The following is a 20,781-nucleotide window of genomic DNA, read 5'->3' on the forward strand; positions in this document are numbered from 1 at the left end:
AATTCTGACTCTATCACTTGTCTGCTCTATGGCCTTGGGCAAGTCATTTAACTGCTCTGGGCCTCAGTTTCCTCATCTTTAAAATGGGAATTGCATGCCTGTTCACCCTCCTACCAAAACTGGAGTCCAATGGGGTAGAGGGACTATGTTTGACATGACTATTTTGTATCTACCCCAATTGTAGAATAGGGTCTGACACATGGAAGCTCATTGTGGACTGGGAACGTATTTGTTTATTGTTATACTGAACTGTCCCAAATGTCTATAATTCTATTTGTTTTGATGCTATTAATAATAATAATAATAATGTTGGTATTTGTTAAGCACTTACTATGTGCAGAGCACTGTTCTAAGCGCTGGGGTAGATACAGGGTCATCAGGTTGTCCCACGTGAGGCTCACAGTCTTCATCCCCATTTTACAGATGAGGGAACTGAGGCACAGAGAAGTTAAGTGACTTACCCACAGTCACACAGCTGACAAGTGGCAGAGCTAGGATTCAAACTCATGACCTCTGACTCACAAGCCCGTGCTCTTTCATTCATTCATTCATTCAATAGTATTTATTGAGCGCTTACTATGTGCAGAGCACTGTACTAAGCGCTTGGGATGAACAAGTCGGCAACAGATAGAGACAGTCCCTGCCGTTTGACGGGCTTACAGTCTAAGAGGGGGAGACGGACGGACAAGAACGATGGCAATAAATAGAGTCGAGGGGAAGAACATCTCGACAAAACAATGGCAACTAAATAGAATCGAGGCGATGTATATTTCATTTACAAAATAAATAGGGTAATGAAAATATATACACTTGAGCAGACGAGTACAGTGCAGAGGGGATGGGAAGGGAGAGGGGGAGGAGCAGAGGGAGATGGGGGGAAAAGAGGGTTAAGCTGTGGAGAAGTGAAGGGAGGGCGGTAGAGGGAGTAGAGGGAGAAGGGGAGCTCAGTCTGGGAAGGCCTCTTGGAGGAGGTGAGTTTTAAGTAGGGTTTTGAAGAGGGGAAGAGAATCGGTTTGGCGGAGGTGAGGAGGGAGGGCGTTCCAGGACCGCGGGAGGACGTGGCCCGGGGGTCAACGGCGGGATAGGCGAGACCAAGGGATGGTGAGGAGGTAGGCGGCGGAGGAGCGGAACGTGCGGAGTGGGCGGTGGAAAGAGAGAAGGGAGGAGAGGTAGGAAGGGGCGAAGTGATGTAGAGCCTCGAAGCCTAGAGTGAGGAGTTTTTGTTTGGAGCGGAGGTCGATAGGCAACCACTGGAGGTGTTTAAGAAGGGGAGTGACATGCCCAGAGCCTTTCTGCAGGAAGATGAGCCGGGCAGCGGAGTGAAGAAGAGAGCCACGCTGCTTCTCTGATGCCTGTCTACTTGATTTGTTTTCTTGTCTATCTCCCCCTTCTAAACTGTGAGCCCATTGTTGGGTAGGGATTGTCTCTATCTGTTGCTGAACTTCCCAAGCGCTTAACACAGTGCTCTGCACACAGTAAGTGCTCAATAAATGCTATTGAATGAATGATTGAATTTAGTATGGTGCTCTGTGCACAGTAAATGCTCAATAAATGCGATTGAATGAATGAATAACAAGCACTTCCAGTGCTTAGAACAGTGCTTGGCACCTAGTAAGCACTTAAATACCATCATTTTTATTAATAAATGCCATAATAACAATCAAAAGGAAGGAGGGAAATAGCTGATAATGGAGGATTACTAGTGAGGTGAAGTATCAGAACTGAGGAAGGAGGGAAAGAGGTAAAAGGCAAGAATAAATGCTAACAGTAAGGGAAGGGATGAAATTGGAGAATTTGAGAAATGAATAAATATCAGGAAAAGGGGAGTAACTGACAGTACCCAAAGTGCTGGGAAGCAATCTGGCCTAGTGGAAGGAGCTCGGGCCTGAGAGTCAAAGGACTGGGTTCTAATCCTCCCTGCTACGTGACTTTGGGCAAGCCACTTAATTTCTGTTACCTCAACTGTAAAATGGTGGTTAAATCCTACTCCCTCCTACTTAGAGCGAGAGTCCCATCAGGGACAGGGACTGTGCCCAACTTGATTATTTACCCCAGCACCTACTACAGTGCTTGGCACATAATAAGTGTTAAACAAGTACCATTAAAAAAAGGGGTGTTTTTTTTTTCCAGTTCATCTGCCCACGCTGCTGCTGGTTTTGGAAAGGAATCAGAGAGTACGATCCCAAGGGACAGGGTGTGGGGAAAGAGAGAGCAACTAGAAAAATGGATAAATAGAGAAAATGTAGGATTATAAGAGCAAAAACTAGAGAGAAAGCTGAAGGAGGGAAATATTTGGAGGAAAAAGATGTGTATGTGATATAACAGGAAAAACAAGTGAAAGTAGAAAATACTGCCAAGACATGGGAGAAATAAGTTGAGAAGAAAGGAAAATGACTTGAAAAGGCAGAGAAACAGTGGAAAAGGGTGTCAGATGTACCCGAAAACGAAGTAAAAATACTTGCAAAAAGTCTCAACTTTTGGGAAAAACTTGGGAAGAAGCCAGTTGTGGGCAGGGATTGTCTCTCTTTATTGTTATATTGTACTTTCCAAGAATTTAATACAGTGCCCTGAACACAGTAAGCACTAAATAAATATGACTGAATGAATGAATGAATGAATGAATGAATGAATGAATGAATGAATGAATGACTTTCCCAAACATTTGGAAAAATGCCGGAGTCAAAATAGGAACACATAAAAGGAGGGAGTCAAATAACAATAACCAAAAAATAAACTCCTGCCCAGAAATCAGAATGTGTATTTAAAGGCAGGAAAATGTCAAAATGTAAAAAAAAAAAAAGAGGGGAGAGGCCACTAGAAGAAAAACAGGAAGAAGGGAAGGGAGAAGGAACAGGGCGAAAGAAGACTATCATTTGTGTAACCCAACAATAGAACGACAGGGTACGTGTTTTTGTGTGTGTGTGTGTGTGTGTGTGTGTGTGTGTGTGTATACAAATACTCACATTTAGGCTCATATTCCATTTTAGAATACCATCACTTTCCCCATCCCCAAATGTTTAGAAGAGTATCCTCAGCGTTGGCTGTGCAGAGACAAATAATAGTGGAAACTGAGGTAATGGAGAAGCTATACTCAACACCACACTATAGATAAGCAGTGGGGACAAAAAAAATGGGGCAGTTGTTTCCACCCAGATGTGTTCATGTTTCCCAGTCTGATTTCCCCTTTTAGCTACCTGACCACCTCTAGAGTGGCCTGAAGTTTAACAATCCTTACTTCCTCTCTCCTTTCTCCACAGCCCAATTGTAACAGATACTAACCTGAAAAGATTGTCTCTAGATGCTGAAGGCTTAAAAGTGAATGATAGATCCTGTATATTTCATGAATCCAGTAGATTTCTAGCATCCAGTGGGGTAAAACAACTCCAACCAACCAGCCAAGTGAAGTTCTTCAGTCCTGCCTGGTTCTAACCATCTTGATTTGCAATGGTTGGATCTCACACATCCCTAACCTCGAGTTAAACTTCTCTTCTCTCTGATGAATCCAGTTTACACGATTCTCAGATTTACTGAGAATTTGTTTGTTCTGCTGGACTCCCAAGAGCTAAGTCATCTTTTCATCCACAGCTCAGGAGACCGCAAGAAATAAATGTGTCACTGCTAGTATGACAAAGAAACACATTCAGTTAATCTCTCTGTAAATATGAAAGAAATGTTGGAAATGATGCATTGAAAAGGATTGAGCTGAGAGCAGGAATATTTATGGTCCTCACAGCGAGCTGGGGAACAATTCTCCAGAGGCATTTTAAACAGATTACTTCCAAAGTGTCACAAGCCAAGAAGTAGATTTCATTTCCATTTCTCCCTGGACAGGAATGGAACTCGAATGTTGCATCAGGTGAATTGTTTTACTTTTCTTCTCAGCTTCTCTCTAGGACTAGGTTCAGGGAGTTTTGCTGTAGTGCAGGAGAATTATGCTAAATTCCTCCGTCACTGATCAGGAACAATGGATGAGCACTCCAGACCCAAACACTTCTGTCAAGTGCTGTCTGTGGTGCTCATGGCTTGCACAGCATCATCCATAGTCTCTCATCCCTCCCTTATTGTGGTCTCTCTGGAGCACCAAATGCAACAAGCAAGGAAATAGGCAGGGGTACAGAACATTATAAAGCACTATCTTTGCCCATGTTATTCCTCTCCCGGCCGAACAGGGGCTAGAAAACCCAGATCTCCTGAGTGGGGCAGGGAATATATCTATATGTTGTTGTCCCTCCCAAGTACTTAGTTCAGTGTTTTCCACACAGTAAGCTCTCGATAAATATTATTGAATGAATGAATGGCACTTCTGAGAAAACTTGGAAATTCTACCAGATGTCTCCCAAGAGACAGCCCTACAACAGTCTTGGAGAGAGGGGACAGAAAAGGTGGGGTAGGCCTTGTAATTAGTCTACGGGGTGGGGCGGCAAATGAAGGATCCTTGCCAGGCTGGGATCAGATTGCATCATATGACTGACAGTAAGATTTACTGGTAGTCTTAATTCAACCCCTTCTACTAAGTGTGGGTAGATCAGATAGGAGGCCCAGTTACATCTGTAAACCAGTCAAACCTTTCTTTTGCAAACCACACCCTTCCTCCTCTCTCCCATAGGATACCCCCTCTCTGAGGCAATGTGGGCTCCCAGGAGTCACACCTGGGCAAAGAGGTGCCCAGGGCTGCCCCTGAGACCACTGTTCTAGACTTGGTTAGGGTCACTCAAGTCAGTGATCTTCTGGGTTGGCACATTTTATCCAATCCGGGCTGAAGAGTACTTTAGGAGCAACTTGTGTAGTGGATCGCAAATCAAGCGATATCATTCACTGAGCATTTGCTCAGGGCAGAGCACTGTACTAAACACTTGGGAGATTGCAATCGAGAGAGAAGACATAATCCCAGTCCACAAGACATTCACCGTCTAGCAAGGATCCTCCAATGTGACTAAATGGAAGAATTGATTCTGTGGTGCTCAAGGCAGAGTACTGCACAAGCCAAATTCTAGGTTCTCACCTGGTCATAATTAATCTAGCCCCACACCTAATGCTCCATTGGCAAAGCCCATTTTGCACACCACCTGACTTCTAGAAATGAGGGTGAGTTTCTCACAAGCACACTAATGATACACAAGTTCAATAGTCCCAGCCATACTGTAAACCCTAAGCTGTAAGCCCGTTATGGACAGGAAACTTGTCTACTAATTCTGTTGTACTCTCCCAAGCACTTAGGAGAGTGCTCTGCACATAGGAAATGCTCAATAAATACGGTGATTGATTGACTGATTGGATAACACAGACTTCTCACATACATGAGGTACCATCTGTGTGTCCTTTTCGGTGGCCATATTTTCTAGAGGACAATGACAAAGGATAAATAATATCATACTTATTGAATATCCTGGGTGCTTACTGCATTAAACACTTGAAAGTGTACATTGTAACAAAGTAGGTTGACACATACTTCCAAAGGAACTGAGAACAGTCTACAGAACAGGGGGTGGGGCCACTAGTATGTGTAGAGGTGTGGGTGGGGGGAAGGAGGGGAAGCCCAAAAGCAGAGAAGATGGAAACAGTGTGACCAGAAGGGGAAAAGAGAGACAGAGAGGTCAGCTTTAATCTCCATTTTACAGACTGAGAAATTGAGGCAGAAAGCCGTTGGATAATTTGCCTAAAGTTATTACATTGGTCAAACAGTTTCCTGAATTCCAAATCCAAAACTCCATTAACTATTTGGAAATCCTTTCAGGATAAACAGAGTTGTGCATACAGGGTGATGGTGAAAGAAGCCAGAACATACCCCCTAAAACATGTCCACAGGTCTCATCTGTTTATCTCATTGTTTTAAGAAAAGCCTTTCATTTTCCATGACTTCAACTCTGGAAAGGGAGTGAGAAGCAATAAATCCTATGGGAAACAGCACAGACCTGGGAGTCAGACATCCTGGGTTCTAATCCCATCTCCACCAGTGTGGTTTAGTGGATAGAGCACGGGCCTGGGAGTCATAAGGATATGGGTTCTAATCCAGGTTCCACCACATGTCTACTGTATGACCTTGGTCAACTCACTTCATTTAAGTGCTTACTATGTGCAGAGCACTGTTCTAAGTGCTGGGGTAGATACAGGGTAATCAGGTTGTCCCACGAGAGGCTCACAGTTAATCCCCATTTTACAGATGAGGTAACTGAGGCACAGAAAAGTTAAGTGACTTGCCCACAGTCACACAGCAGACAAGTGGCAGAGCCGGGATTTGAACCCATGACCTCTGACTCTCAAGCCTGTGCTCTTTCCACTGAGCCATGCTGCTTTTCAGAAGTTGATGACCCATGCAAATCCAGTACTAAGTGCTAGGGTACATACAAGCTGATCACTTGATTGATTGATCTAGGCAGGATTGTACTGCCAGGTCATCTTCTTTTCAGAGCTTAGAATTGTTGAATTTTTAACTTTTTCCTGTAGACTGTAACCTCCTTGTGGGGGTCAGGGATCACATCTACCAAGGCCATTGTCCTGTACTCTCCCAAATGTTTAGTACAGTACACAGCACACAAGGAAGGGCTCAGTAAATACCATCGATTGATTGTCGCCTTGACATTTTAAATTTGAATATGTTGAACTTCTGCTGAGTGTGTCAGATTGTGGTTGTGAGCCACTTGCAAAGTACGGACCAGATGTAAATGGACTTTTCTTATATTCTCCCTAGAGCTTGGTATAGAGCTTTACACAAGTTAGTTATTGAGATGAGTGTTTAGTTAGATATTGGTGCAGGAAATCGGATTTGAGATCTGAATTTTCTGATTACCAGAAAATGTTTTACGCTCCAATGAACAAGTATTGCACCACTAATTAGCTAAACTAGGTTCAAGAGGAAATTCAGTCATACTTTAGAGAGCAAAGTTTGTTTCTCTTCCTCTTTATTCTCACCCTGTGTCAATAGATTAGCTACAACCCTACAGGTGTCAGAGAAATATTGTTCCTCCCTAAGCTACTATCATTCTACCAGAACGAGACACAAACATGAGGAAAATAAAATTCAGAGACCCACCCAAGTGATTATATTGAGGACATTTTGGAGACCATATACAAAGTTCTTAAAAATTATTTTAAAATCAGTTTTTCAACATGATTTTGTTAATCTCTACTATGCAAATTTATGAAACTCCCCTCACTGTGATATAATAATGTTGGTATTTGTTAAGCGCTTACTATGTGCAGAGCACTGTTCTAAGCACTGGGCTAGATACAGGGTAATCAGGTTGTCCCACATGAGGCTCACAGTTAATCCCCATTTTACAGATGAGGTAACTGAGGCATAGAGAAGTTAAGTGACTTGCCCACAGTCACACAGCTGACAAGTAGCAGAGCCGGAATTCGAATCCATGACCTCTGACTCCAAAGCCCAGGCTCTTTATTTCAAGTACAACCAGAATAAATAGTAACAGTAAAAATTAGAATTCCTCCCTAGCCTTCTTTGCTCTCTCTATCCTCTCTTTATCTTCCTCCACTCACTTAATGATTATTTTCTTCTCTATTTTCCTTCTGGCCTTAGTCTCTCTCTGACAAGCTCCTGATGGTTATCCCAGTAAGCTCCAGCTCTTGGCAGGCAACCTCAGGGGACTTCTGGGTCTCTTGTACATTCCTACAGAGTTTGGGGCTGGGTTTTCCCCTTTTTTCCCTGAAACCTTATTTTCCCTGATATGCTGTTCAAGATATCAGATTAAATCAACACCTTTTACACCTTGAGGGTTAAAAATCAGGTCCCTAACTTGAAATTTCAAAAATTAGAATCACCACACCCCAAAAGCAGAAAGTCAGACCAAAATCTGGTATGATCATTATGGTACTTGTTAAGTGCTTACTATGTGCCAGGTACTGTATGAAACGTTAGGACAGAAACTAGATAATCAGGTGAGACACAGTACCTGTCCCACATGGGGCTCACGATCATAGCTTTCCTCTTCTCCCGCTCCCTTTGTGTCAACCTGATTTATTCCCTTGATCCTTCCCCTGTCCCAGCCCTGCAGCACTTATGTACATATCTGTAATTTGAGGGAAGCAATGTGGGTCAGTGGAAAGAGCCCGGGCTTGGGAGTTAGAGGTCATGTGTTCGAATTCCAGCTCTGCCACTAGTCAGCTGTGTGACTGTGGGCAAGTCACTTAAGTTCTCTGTGCCTCAGTTACATCATCTGTAAAATGAGATTAAGACTGTGAGCCTCAAGTGGGACAACCTGATTACCCTGTATCTACCCCAGCACTTAGAACAGTGCTCTGCACATAGTAAGTGCTTAACAAATACCAACATTGTTATTATTTCTTTATTTACATTAATGTCTGTCTCCTTGTCTAGAATGTAAACTTGTTGTGGTCAGGAAATGTGTGTTTACTGTTGGACTGTACTCTCCCAAGTGCTTAGTACAGTGCTCTGCACACTGTAAGTTCTCAATAAATACAAGTAAATGAATGAATGAATAAATGAACAGCAGGAGAATATGGATGCTCACCTGGCCCCAGACCTATCCCTAACATTACCACTAATCTGAAATCTAATCCTAAAAATAACCTAAACCCTAGTCCAACTAATAATACTAGCTAAATCAGATCCTGATTCCACTCACTTTATACTCTGAAGGCTCAGTTCATAGGTAACAAAGTGTTCTTCTTTCTCTTTCAGAGTTCCGTATTCCCCCAAAACCACCTCAAATGAAGAGATAGCCACCTAAAATTCTTCCCTTTCTCTCTTAAAATGCTTGTGAAAATGCTTGTGAAGTACTGTACACAAACCAACCCCAGCCCTCCCCGCCCCCAGCCCCCATTTCATTAGTTTATGGAATTAATCTAACGGCATAGGTTGGCATCAGAAGATTTGGTGATACCCAACCCTAAATAGTCTCCTAAAGTTCTAAAAGAGTTAGTGAAGCTCCTTCTGTGCCTCACCCATCATCAGGGAGTGACCTACGCATATGGTACAGAAGAAAACAGTGAAAACTACCATTTGCTGACACCACCCAACCCATATCAAAACATCATTTCTGTTCCATAGAAGCTTACAATTAATTTTAGCATCATAATTAATTTTTCATCTCATTAAGCAGAAACTTTTCTTTTTACTGCCAGTCATTTCAAATTTAATAAGGAAATATACAATCGGGTAAGATACCCTCCCTGAGTTGGAGGAAGAAGCATCATGGCCTAATGGAAAGAGCAATGGCCAGGAAGTCAGAGGCCCTGGGCTCTAATCCCAATTCTGCCAATTGCCTGCTGTTTGTTTGACCTGGGGCAAATCACTTAACTTCTCTGTGCCTCAGTTCTCCTGTTCTTCCTCCTACTTAGACTCTGAGCCCCATGCAGGACAGGGATCGTGATCAACTTCATTAACTTACACCTATCCCAGTGCTTAGAACAGCACTTGAATCATAGTAAACACTTAACATATACCATAAAAGAAAGAATTGTAATCTGAAACACAGGTAGACATTGTGTTGTTTCCAAGCCTATGGATAAAGAAACCTGTATTTGCAGTGCAGTGGTTTGCAATGTATTTGGAAAGTACCCAAATGAATAGTACACCAAGGATAGCTAGGAGTGGAGAGAGTCAAAGGAATACATTTCACCTGCAAGATTTTCTCTCTAAACGCAGTTTACAGCACCACACCTTCCTCATGGCCGTTTTCATCGCTCTGTTCCTCAGCGTGTAGATGAGGGGGTTGAACATGGGGGCGATGACGGTGTAAAAGAGAGCAAACACCTTATCCTCGGGGAAGGTCTGGGCCGGCCGGAGGTAAATGAAGATGCAGGGCAAGAAGAGCAGCGCCACCACGGTGATGTGGGAAGCACAGGTGGAGAGGGCTTTGCGCCGTCCTTCCAAAGAGCGGGTCCTCAGACTGGCTAAAATGGTGACGTAAGAGAAGACCAAGACTACAAATGAGATCAATACAATTGTCCCTGAATTGGCAAGGACTAAATATCCAGTCACGTCAGTGTCTGAGCAGGCCAGTTCCAAGAGAGGGTAAACATCGCAGAAATAGTGATCGATCTTATTGGGGCCACAGAATGGCAAAAAAATGACAAGGAGCCACTGGACGATGGAATGGAGAAATCCTCCTCCCCAGCAAACTCCAACCACTGTGGCACACCGCTGCTTGTTCATGATGACCATATATTGCAAGGGTTTGCAGATGGCAACATAGCGATCATAGGCCATCCCCACGAGGATGAAGACCTCAACTCCACCAAATAAGTGCATGGTAAAGAGCTGCATCATGCAGTCGTCAAAAGAGATGGTTTTCTTCTCAGACAGCAAATCTCTGACCAGTTTGGGAATAACCGTGGAAGTGTAGCAGACGTCCATGAGGGATAAATGGCAGAGAAAGAAGTACATGGGCTGCTTGATAAGGGAACTGCCTCTGACGGTGATGAGGATGAGGAGATTCCCTAAAAGGATTGCAACATAGCAGGAGAGGAACAGCCCAAAGCAGAATATCTGCAAATATCTGTCACAGGATAGTCCTAAGAGAACAAATTCTGTGACATTGTTCCTATTTTCCATCCTGGGAATGAGGAATTCTTATCTGAAATGATTGCAGTAGGAAACACTGTAAATAACATTTAGAAAATTGCAGTGGCCAGTTCATTGCCCATATCATTGACTATGACTTGCAATATCGTTTCAATGTGTATGAGAATAGCACAAGAGAAATTTAATATCATTGCTGAATATACATCCTTTTCATTGGTAGTGAGAGGTTAAAAATATTTTTTTTTAATTAAGCGCTCACCATGTGCCAGGCATTGTGTTAAGAACCGTAATACAGGCTAACCAGATAGGAAACTGTCCTTCTCCCATATAGGGCTCACAATCTAAGAAGTTGGGAGAGAGGAAATTTTACCCCTCATTTTACAGCTGAGCAAACTGAGTCACACAAGAAGAAGCCTGGACTAATGGAAATAACATGGACCTGGGCGTCATGAGATTTGGGTTCTAATTCCAGCTTTGCCACCTGCCTGCTGTGTGACCTTGACCAAATCATTGAACATCTCTGTGCCTCAGTTTCCTCATCTGTAAAATGGGGATTTAATCCTACTCCCTCCTACCTAAAGTGAGAGCCCGAGATGGTATAGGCACTGTGCCTGGACTGATTATCTTGTATCTGCCCCAGTGCTTAGTGCAGTGTTTGACAATAGTATGGCTTTAAAAAAATCATGATTAAAAATAATAAAAATAATGATTATCCTTCGTTTACCCCTGTGCGTAACACAGAGTAAGTGCCTAATAAGTACCCTATCACAAATCAAGCAATCAATCATATTCATTCATTCGATCGTATTTATTCAGTGCTTACTGCATGCAGAACACTGTACTAAGCATTTGGGAGAGTACAATATCACCAAATTGTTAGACACATTTGCTACTTTATTATCACTATTGTTATTAAGAGGTCAAGTGGCTTGCCCGAGGTCCCCCAGCAGTCCAGCAGTCCAGGGGAGAGCTGGGACTAAAATCCAGGTCTCCCACTCACAGTCCTTCGATCTTCTCACTGACCCATGATGGCCAACAATAAATATATGCCTCCACGTATATCTGTCACATGAGGAGTTTTCAGAATCCCAACAATCTGATTTCCTGTCTCTAACAAAGCCGATCATTCATGGGATTCCATTAAGGACCACCTGATTAGGACCAAGAAATCACATGAAAGTGTTTATTCAGATACTTTTTAAACAGACTCTGAGATCTGCCAAAAGAGATATGGTGGGCTAAAAGATGAGTCTCGTCTGTCTCACGATGTATCAGAATTAAGATCGTGATTTAAATGAAGACCAAAATTTACAATCCATGCTCAACTTTCCAAAGAGAGTCAGCCAATTCAGACCTAGGTCTTTGCAACATGGCTTTCTTTTTATACTAAAATGACCAGGAAACTACATAGAATAATCCATGAACTAAAGCATGAGAACTGAGAGATCAAGAGAGAATGCTCATGTTATAAAAAAAGAAAAAAAAACTTACTCCTTTCTTAGTCTTCCCAAACTGATGCATTTCTGGGTGCTTGGATCTTTATTTCCAGTCATGTGAACCAAAAGGCTTTTCACAGCTGCGTCAGGATAGAACTTAAATCTCGATGGGAGTTCAACCTTCACAGTGGCTGGAGGAAGATTCTGAGAAACTGGCGTTTCTGAATCTCGAGGCATCTCTGGTTTCCCAGAAGTCAAATTTATTTCCTTGGGGTTGTCTGAGACATGATTGACCTCAGAGGAAAAAAAAAAAGAGACAACTACAAAGTTTTCTCCCTCGACCCAGCAAATATTTGGAGCAGAGCTATCTTTGGGAAGAGTTTTGCCTAGATGATGCAGCTAGCTGTTAAAGGTCCAGGGACCCTACCAGATCCCAAAGTCCCTGAAGATCTTCTTTTGAGATTGTGAGCCCCATTTGGGACAAGAACTGTGTCCCACTCAATATGCTTATATCCACCCCAGTGCTTAGTACCGTGCTTGGAACGTAGTAAGCACTTAACAAATATCATAATTATTATTATTATCAGAGGTGGTGGTGGAACAAACCTAGGAGCTTTTCTTCATCGTGTTGAAAACAAGCTTCATAAGCACTGCTATCAGTTCTTTAACTTTGCCCATATTTTTGACCTTAATTGAACTCTTTTCTGATCATTTTCTTCTCCCCAGATTATACCCTCCTAACTACACACCTGGTTCCTTTGTGGCCATCCATGCCAATTAGGTACATAGATTAATGTATGCTATTATTTAACTACTTAATGATTCATTTATCCATCTTTTCATTTTCTTTTTCAACCAATTGGAAATTATACTTTGCCAATCACCCCCAGTAGATTGTAAGATCTTTGACAGCAGGGATCACATATTTTACCTCTCTTGGAATCCTTCATTGGTTTAGAATTCTGTCCTGCACACAGTCAGAACTCAATAAATACTATAGATTGTTTCATGAACCAGCTATAGAAAGTAAATGTATAACCCTAACGGTCAGCCTAAGGAATAAAGGTTGATTCATTCTTAACTTCGAACTATTTCATTTCACCAGTTGGCTACAGAACTACACACTTATGAAAACACTGAAGGAACTCATAAAAAAAAATAAGAAAACACCATATAGAGGAACTGGTAAAGTTATAAGTAACATAAATTCTGTGGTGCTGGGCCAATATAATCCTTAATGGGTATAGACCCAAAAGCACTGGGGTAAATGGAGCGAGGTTTGAAGGCCAAGGTCTAGTATCTGGATCAGGATTTATGTTAGTGCCCTTACACTTTACCTGTTCCTCTAAATAATTGTTTTCGGTTTTTTGTTTGTTTTTAATCTCCTTTGTATCCATCTAGACTGTAAGCTCTGTGGGCAGGAATCACGTCTACCTACTTGGTTGTACTGTATACTTCCAAGTGCTCAATACAGTGCCTTGTACACGGTAAGCACTCAATAAGTAATAATAATAATGGTGTTTGTTAAGTACTTATTATGTTCTAGGCATTGTACTAAGCACTGGAGTGGATAGAAACAAAAGGGGTTGGATACAGTCCCTGTCCCTCATGGGGCTCCCAGTTTCTATCCCCATTTTCCAGATGAGGTAACTGAGGCCCAGAGAAGTGAAGTGACTTGCCCAAGTTCACATAGCAGACAAGTATTGGAGCTGGGATTAGAACCCAGGAACTCCTAACTCCCAGGCCCGGGATCTAGCCACTACACCATACTGCTGCTTCCCAAGAAAACCTGATAGGTTGAATGATGGTAAGCAGAGATGCTTCCAAGCTAAATCCCGCTCAAAGCCTGCACAGCAGCGTCGGGCTCTCCTCAGCTGAGGCCGGCCCGGCCCAGCTCCCCTCAGCTTCTCCGGGTCCAGCCCGGCCCAGCCCGGGTCTCCTCTGCTCTCTCGCATCCGGCTCTGCCCTGTTCCGCCATGCTCATTGCTGTCTCTTCAGGGTGTCGCCCCACATATCTTAAGAAAAGCCAGTTTGATGCTGCATCCCAATTCTCTCCTGAGATCTAAACACAACTTGAAATCTAGCCTAAATTCAATCATTCAATTGTATTTATTAAGCACTTAGTATGTGCAGAATGCTGATTTAACTGCTTTAGAGAGTACGATATAACAATAAACAAACACATTCAAATCATAATCCTAACTTTTGCAGAGTGATCTTGTGGATAGAACACGGGCCTGAGAGTCAGAAGGACCTGGGTTCTACTCCTGCCTCCACCACTTGCAGTCAATGTGATGATTAGACTGTAAGCCCATCATTGGGCAGGGATTGTCTCTATCTGTTGCCAAATTGTGCATTCCAAGTGCTTAGTACAGTGGTCTGCACATAGTAAGCACTCAATAAATACTAGTGAATGAATGTTGGACAAGTCATTCAGCTTCTCTGTGCCTTAGTTACTTCAACTGTAAAGTGGGAATTAAGCTTGTGAGCCCCATGTGGAACATGGACCATGTAGAACCTGATTAGATTGTATCTACTCAGCAGTAGATACAGCAGTAGACTCGTCTCTCTCATTCACCCCACACATCCTATCCGTTACCAAGACCTGCCGGTTTCACCTCTACAATATCGCCAAGATCCGCCCTTTCCTCTCCACCCAAACGGCTACCTTACTGTTACAGGCTCTCGTTATATCCCGGCTAGACTACTGTGTCAGCCTTCTCTCTGACCTCCCTTCCTCCTCTCTCGCCCCGCTCCAGTCTATTCTTCACTCCGCTGCCAGGCTCATCTTCCTGCAGAAACGATCTGGGCATGTCACTCCCCTTCTTAAACAACTCCAGTGGTTGCCTATCGACCTCCGCTCCAAACAAAAACTCCTCACTCTAGGCTTCAAGGCTCTCCATCACCTTGCCCCTTCCTACCTCTCCTCCCTTCTCTCTTTCTACCACCCACCCTGCACGCTCCACTCCTCTGCCGCCCACCTCCTCACCGTCCCTCGGTCTCGCCTATCCCGCCGTCGACCCCTGGGTCACGTCCTCCCACGGTCCTGGAACGCCCTCCTTCCTCACCTCCACCAAACTGATTCTCTTTCCCTCTTCAAAACCCTACTTAAAACTCACCTCCTCCAAGAGGCCTTCCCAGACTGAGCTCCTCTTCTCCCTCTACTCCCTCTGCCATCCCCCCTTTACCTCTCTGCAGTTTAACCCTCTTTTTCCCCTTTTCCCTCTGATCCTCCACCTCTCCCTTCCCATCCCCACAGCACTGTACTCGTCCGCTCAACTGTATATATTTTTGTTACACTATTTATTTTGTTAATGAATTGTACATTGCCTTGATTCTATTTAGTTGCCATTGTTTTTACGACATGTTCTTCCCCTTGACTCTATTTATTACCATTGTTCTTGTCTGTCCATCTCCCCTGATTAGACTGTAAGCCCGTCAAACGGCAGGGACTTTCTCTATCTGTTGCCGACTTGTTCATCCCAAGCGCTTAGTACAGTGCTCTGCACATAGTAAACGCTCAATAAATACTATTGAATGAATGAATGAATCAGTAAAGTACAGTGCCTGGCACATAGTAAGCTCTTGACAAATGCCATTTAAAAAAAAAACCACTGACGTTAACACCCCTCATTACGCTTCTGAAAATTAACTGATATTTTACCTGCCAATGAGGGACAAATAAGCTTCACATTATAACATAAAGTGGTGACAAAGATATCTGAACATTCTCATGGGGGTAGCTCCTTATTGGCCCTCTGCCTTCTACATTTTAATCTTCAAACTTCATGGATATGTGCATTATTGCCTCTAGACTTATAACAGCTACATTCCCCAGTATTTATTATCCTTTCTAGTAGGTATTCCATTTTTTTCCCATTATCAGCAGCCATCTCCCCATTCTGAGTTTCTTTCTCTTTCAAGTCCTAAATCCTTAAATCACAGTTTCAAGTGCAGAAGAAGGTACACCTAGAACACTTCCTCCTTTCCTTAAATGAAAAATATGATCTCAAACCCCTTCCACTGAGCAATTCCAGCCCTCCCCAATGCCTTTAACCTACCTCAGCCTGGTGAATTATTCCCTTAGCAAATATACACCAATAGGCTGAGGAAAGTGAAGATGACTTTTTTTTAATGCTATTTAAGTTTTGATCATGTGCCAGGCACAGTACCAAGTGCTGGAGTAGATACAAGATAACTAGGTTGGGCACAGTCTATATCCCACATGGGGCTAACTGAGGTACAGAGAAGATAAGTGACTTACCCAAGGTCACACAGCAGCCAAGTGGCAGAAACAGGATTAGAAGCCAAATTCTCTGACTACTAGGCTCGTGGTTTTTACACTAGGCAACACTGCTTCCCATTTAAAATCCTAAACGCCACCTCTCCTATGTCTGAAAAGAGTTTTCCAACCACCTTCTGTGCCTCACCTACCAGCAAGGAGGGACTGAAGCAATTTTATGAGTAGATCCCAAAGAAGACCCTGCTTTGCACATAAACATATACTAGAGACCATAACTGCTAAAACCCACGTCTGTCACCACTGCACAGCAAATACCAAAGACATAATTCCCGCTCCCTGAAGCTTACAATCAATTTCAACATCAACTGAAGACTGTAATTAGTTTTCCATCCCATTGAGCAGGAGTTATTCCTTTTTCTGAAAAGATTTTATTTGAAATGGCATTAGGTAATGTATGGCTTTATTAAATATAGACATTGAGGAGGAGGAAGATGTTTACAGACTGATAAACTGTTACAATTCACAATTCCCCTGAGCCTAAGAGAAAACTCGTGTCAAGTGTACAGAAAAGAGCTGGGTAGATGGAATAAACCAAACATAGGTGGGGAAGGAGAGGTAGCCATCTGTTTCACCTGGCAGATTTTCCTTCCAAAGTCAGCTTCCAACACCACACCTTTCTCATGGCCGTTTTCATCTCTCTGTTCCTCAACGTGTAGATGAGGGGGTTGAACATGGGGGCGATGATGGTGTAAAAGAGAGCAAACACCTTATCCTCGGGGAAGGTCTGGGCCGGCCGGAGGTAAATGAAAATGCAGGGCAAGAAGAGCAGCGCCACCACGGTGATGTGGGAAGCACAGGTGGAGAGGGCTTTGCGCCGTCCTTCCGAAGAGCGGGTCCTCAGACTGGCTAAAATGGTGACGTAAGAGAAGACCAAGACTAAAAATGAGATCAGTGCAATGGTCCCTGAATTGGAGATGACTAAAAATCCTATCACGTCATTATCTGTGCAGGCCAGTTCCAGGAGAGGGTAAACATCGCAGAAATAGTGATCGATCTTATTGGGGCCACAGAAGGGCAAAAAAATAATAAGGAGCCACTGGACCATAGAATGGAGAAATCCTCCTCCCCAGCAAACTGCAACTACTGTGGCACACCGCTGCTTGTTCATGATGACCACATAGTGCAAGGGTTTGCAGATGGCAACATAGCGATCGTAGGCCATCCCCACGAGGATGAAGATCTCAACTCCACCAAATAAGTGCATGGTGAAGAGCTGCGTCATGCAGGCACGGAAGGTAACGGTTTTCTTCTCAGATAGCAGATCTCTGACCAGTTTGGGAATTACCGTGGAAGTGTAGCAGAGATCCATGAGGGACAAATGGCAGAGGAAGAAGTACATGGGCTGTTTGATGAGGGAACTACTTCTGACGGTGATGAGGATGAGGAGATTCCCTAAGAGAATTGCAAAGTAACAGGAGAGGAACAGCCCAAAGCAGAATAACTGCAAATTTCTATCACTGGACAGACCTAAGAGAACAAATTCTGTGACGTTGTTCCTATTTTCCATCCTGGGAATGAGGAATATTTACCTGAAATGATTGTAAAATGAAACATCGTAGATAACACTTAGAAAATTTCAGTGACCAGTTGATTCTACTTATAACTGAATATCACTTACAATACTGTGTCAGTGTATATGAGAATGCTGCAAGAGAAACTTTGCATCTTATCAGGATATACATCCCTTTCATTTCTAGTGCGGTGATCAAAGTATTTTTTATTCATTAAGTGCTCACCATGTGCCAGGCATTGTGTTAAACCCCAGAATACAGGCTAATCAGGTAGAAAACAGTCCTTCTTTCACATAGGGCTCACAATCTAAGAAGTAGGGAGAGGGAAAATTTTATCCCCATTTTGTAATGGAGAAAACTGAGGCACAGGAGAAGCAGTCTGACCTAATGGAAAGAGCACAGGCCTGGGAGTCACAAGATTTGGGTTCTAATTCCAGCTCTCCCACCTGCCTGCTGTGTGAACTTGACCAACTCATTTAACGTCTTTCTGTCTCAGTTTTCCCAACTGTAAAATGGGGATTAAATTCTACCTCCCTTCTACTTAGACTCAGTGCCCCTATTTTTTTATGTTATTTGTTAAGTGCTTACTATGTGCCATTCACTATTCTAAGCACTGGGATAGGTACAAGCTAATCAGGCTGGACAGGGTCTGTGTCCCACATTTTGACATGTTGAAACAGCCCAGCTATGTAGAAAGAGGCCGGGGTTGGGAGTCAGGGGTCATGGATTCTAATCTTGGCTCCGCCATTTGTCAGCTGTGTGACTTTGGACAATCGATTAACTTCTCTGTGCCTCAGTTACCTCATCTGTAAAATGAAGATTAAGACTGAGCCACACATGGTACAACCTGATTACCTTGGATCTACCCCAGTGTTTAGAACAGTGCTTGGCACATGATAAGCACTTAACAAATACCATTATTATTATTATTATGTTTAGTGATTTGCCCAAGATCAAGCAGCAAACAAGTGATGGAGCCAGGATTAGAACCCTGATCCTTCTGATTCCCAAGCCTATGCTTTATCCAATAGGTGATACTGCTTGTCTGTACTGATTATCTTTTATTTATCCTAATACTTAGTACAGTGCTTAGCACATAGGACTTAACAAATACCTTAATAAAAATTATAAAAATAATTATCCTGAATTTTTTCCGCCATATACACAGAGAAATACTTAACAAATACCATAACTATTATAGAACAAGCAATCAATCCTATCTATTGAGCGCTTACTATGTGCCGAGCACTGTACTAAGCACATTGAAGAGTACAATATAACAGAATCGATACATACATTTCCTGCCCAATTATTATTATCATTATTAAGAGATTGAGTGGCTTGTCCAAGATCACCCAGCAGTCCAGGAGCAGAGCAGGAACTAATTATAAGAATAATAAGAACAATAATAATTATGGTACTTGTTAAGCACTTCCTATATGCCAAACACTGTTCTAAGCTCTGCGGTAAACACAAGTTAATGAGGTTGGACATAGTCTCTGTCCCACATGGGGCTTGCACTCTTAATTCCCATATTATAGATGAGGTATCTGAGGCATAGAGAAGTAAAGTAACTTTCCCAAGGTCACACAGCAGCTATGTGGTGGAGCCTGGATTAGAGCCCAGGTCCTTCTGACTCCCAGGTCTCTGCTCTATCCACTAAGCCATACTGCTTCCCATATCCAGGTATCTCCCTCCCAGCGATAGTGCCCAGCAATAAATATATTCCTCTAGAGAACATCTCTTTTGCATGAGGATGTTTCAGAATTCAATCTGATTTCTTTTTTCTAATAAATCGCACTCTCCTTTGAATCATGCCTTATCGAGGCAGTAGAGTTTATGTATGCTGATGAAGTTTAGAGCTTAGAGCTAGAAAGATATTATCTCATCGGGGTTACCCACAGTGGAAAGGTCTAAGCCAAAGCATCAAACAGAGTGGATTCACCTGTGCTGAGCAGCAGCAGAATGAGAAAAAGGGCAACAGAAAAGGGCTTCCATATTTTTTACCAAGAAAATGCTATGGACTACATAACAGAACAAGTACAGGAGAAAATGGCATGTTCTGGAGAAAACGTGTCCAAGGGGTCACCATGGCATTCGACAACAACAATAAAGCCCATCAGTCACGGGATTCCTCTAAAAACCACCTGATTAGAACCAAGAAATCACATGAGGGTGTCTATTCAGATATTTTTTAAACAGTCCTGGAGATCTGCCAAAAGAGAAACAGTGGGCCAAAAAAATGAATTTTATCTGTCTCTCAATACTTCAGAATTAAGATTGTGATTTTGGTGAAGACCAAAATTCACAATCCATGCTCAATTTTCCAAGGACAGTCAGCCAATTCGAACCTAGGTCACTGCAATCTGACTTCCTTTTTATATTAAAACAACTAGGGACCTGCACAGGAAAAACCCATGAATCAAAGAATGAGACCTGAGAAATTAAGAGAAAACTTTTGTTATAAAAAAGAAAAAAAAACCTTACCCCTTTGTAAGTCTTCCCGCAATGATGCATTTCTCTGTTCTTGGATCTATATGTCCAGTCATGTGAATCAAAAGGCTTTTCAGAGCTGCATCAGGACAGAATTCCAGTCTCAGTGGAAGCCAACTTTCACATTGGATGGAGGCACTTTCCAAAAAACTGGAGTTTCTGAATCTCAAGTCATCTCTGGTTTCCCGAGAGTCAAATTTATTTCCTTGGGGCTGCCTGAGCCGCGCAACCTCACCCATCTAGGTCTGAGCTCAGAGGGAGAAAAAAAAAAGAAAGACAACTACAAAGTTTTCCCTCTCGGCCCAACATATGCTTGGTGCAGAGTTATCTTTGGGAAAAACTTTGCCTTGAAGATGCAGTTGCTAAAGCAAAACATTTTAAAGGTCCAGGGACTCTGCCAGCTCCCAAAGTCCCTGATGATCTTTCCTATCAGAGGTGGTGGTGGAACAAATCCAGGAACTTTTCTTCATCATGTTGAAAACAAGTTTCAGTGCAGCTTCGTAGGCACTGCTATCAATTCTAAAACTTTGTCCATAT

General features: G+C 42.8%; 2 protein-coding genes across 2 annotated transcripts; both read right to left on the reverse strand.

Annotated features, from left to right (window-relative positions):
- Positions 1-9,592: 9,592 nt before the first annotated feature.
- LOC100680576 (olfactory receptor 4P4-like) lies at positions 9,593-10,531 on the reverse strand. Its single transcript, XM_029059214.1, has one exon. The coding sequence runs from the start codon at positions 10,529-10,531 to the stop codon at positions 9,593-9,595; it is 939 nt and encodes a 312-aa protein (XP_028915047.1).
- A 6,277-nt stretch (positions 10,532-16,808) lies between these two features.
- Positions 16,809-17,747, reverse strand: LOC100083249 (olfactory receptor 4P4-like). Its single transcript, XM_029059215.1, has one exon. It carries the CDS (start codon positions 17,745-17,747, stop codon positions 16,809-16,811), a length of 939 nt encoding a protein of 312 aa, XP_028915048.1.
- Between the last annotated feature and the right edge of the window lie 3,034 nt (positions 17,748-20,781).

The sequence above is a fragment of the Ornithorhynchus anatinus genome, chromosome 3 (assembly GCF_004115215.2).
Source record: "Ornithorhynchus anatinus isolate Pmale09 chromosome 3, mOrnAna1.pri.v4, whole genome shotgun sequence".
Classification (NCBI taxonomy): Eukaryota; Metazoa; Chordata; class Mammalia; order Monotremata; family Ornithorhynchidae; genus Ornithorhynchus; species Ornithorhynchus anatinus.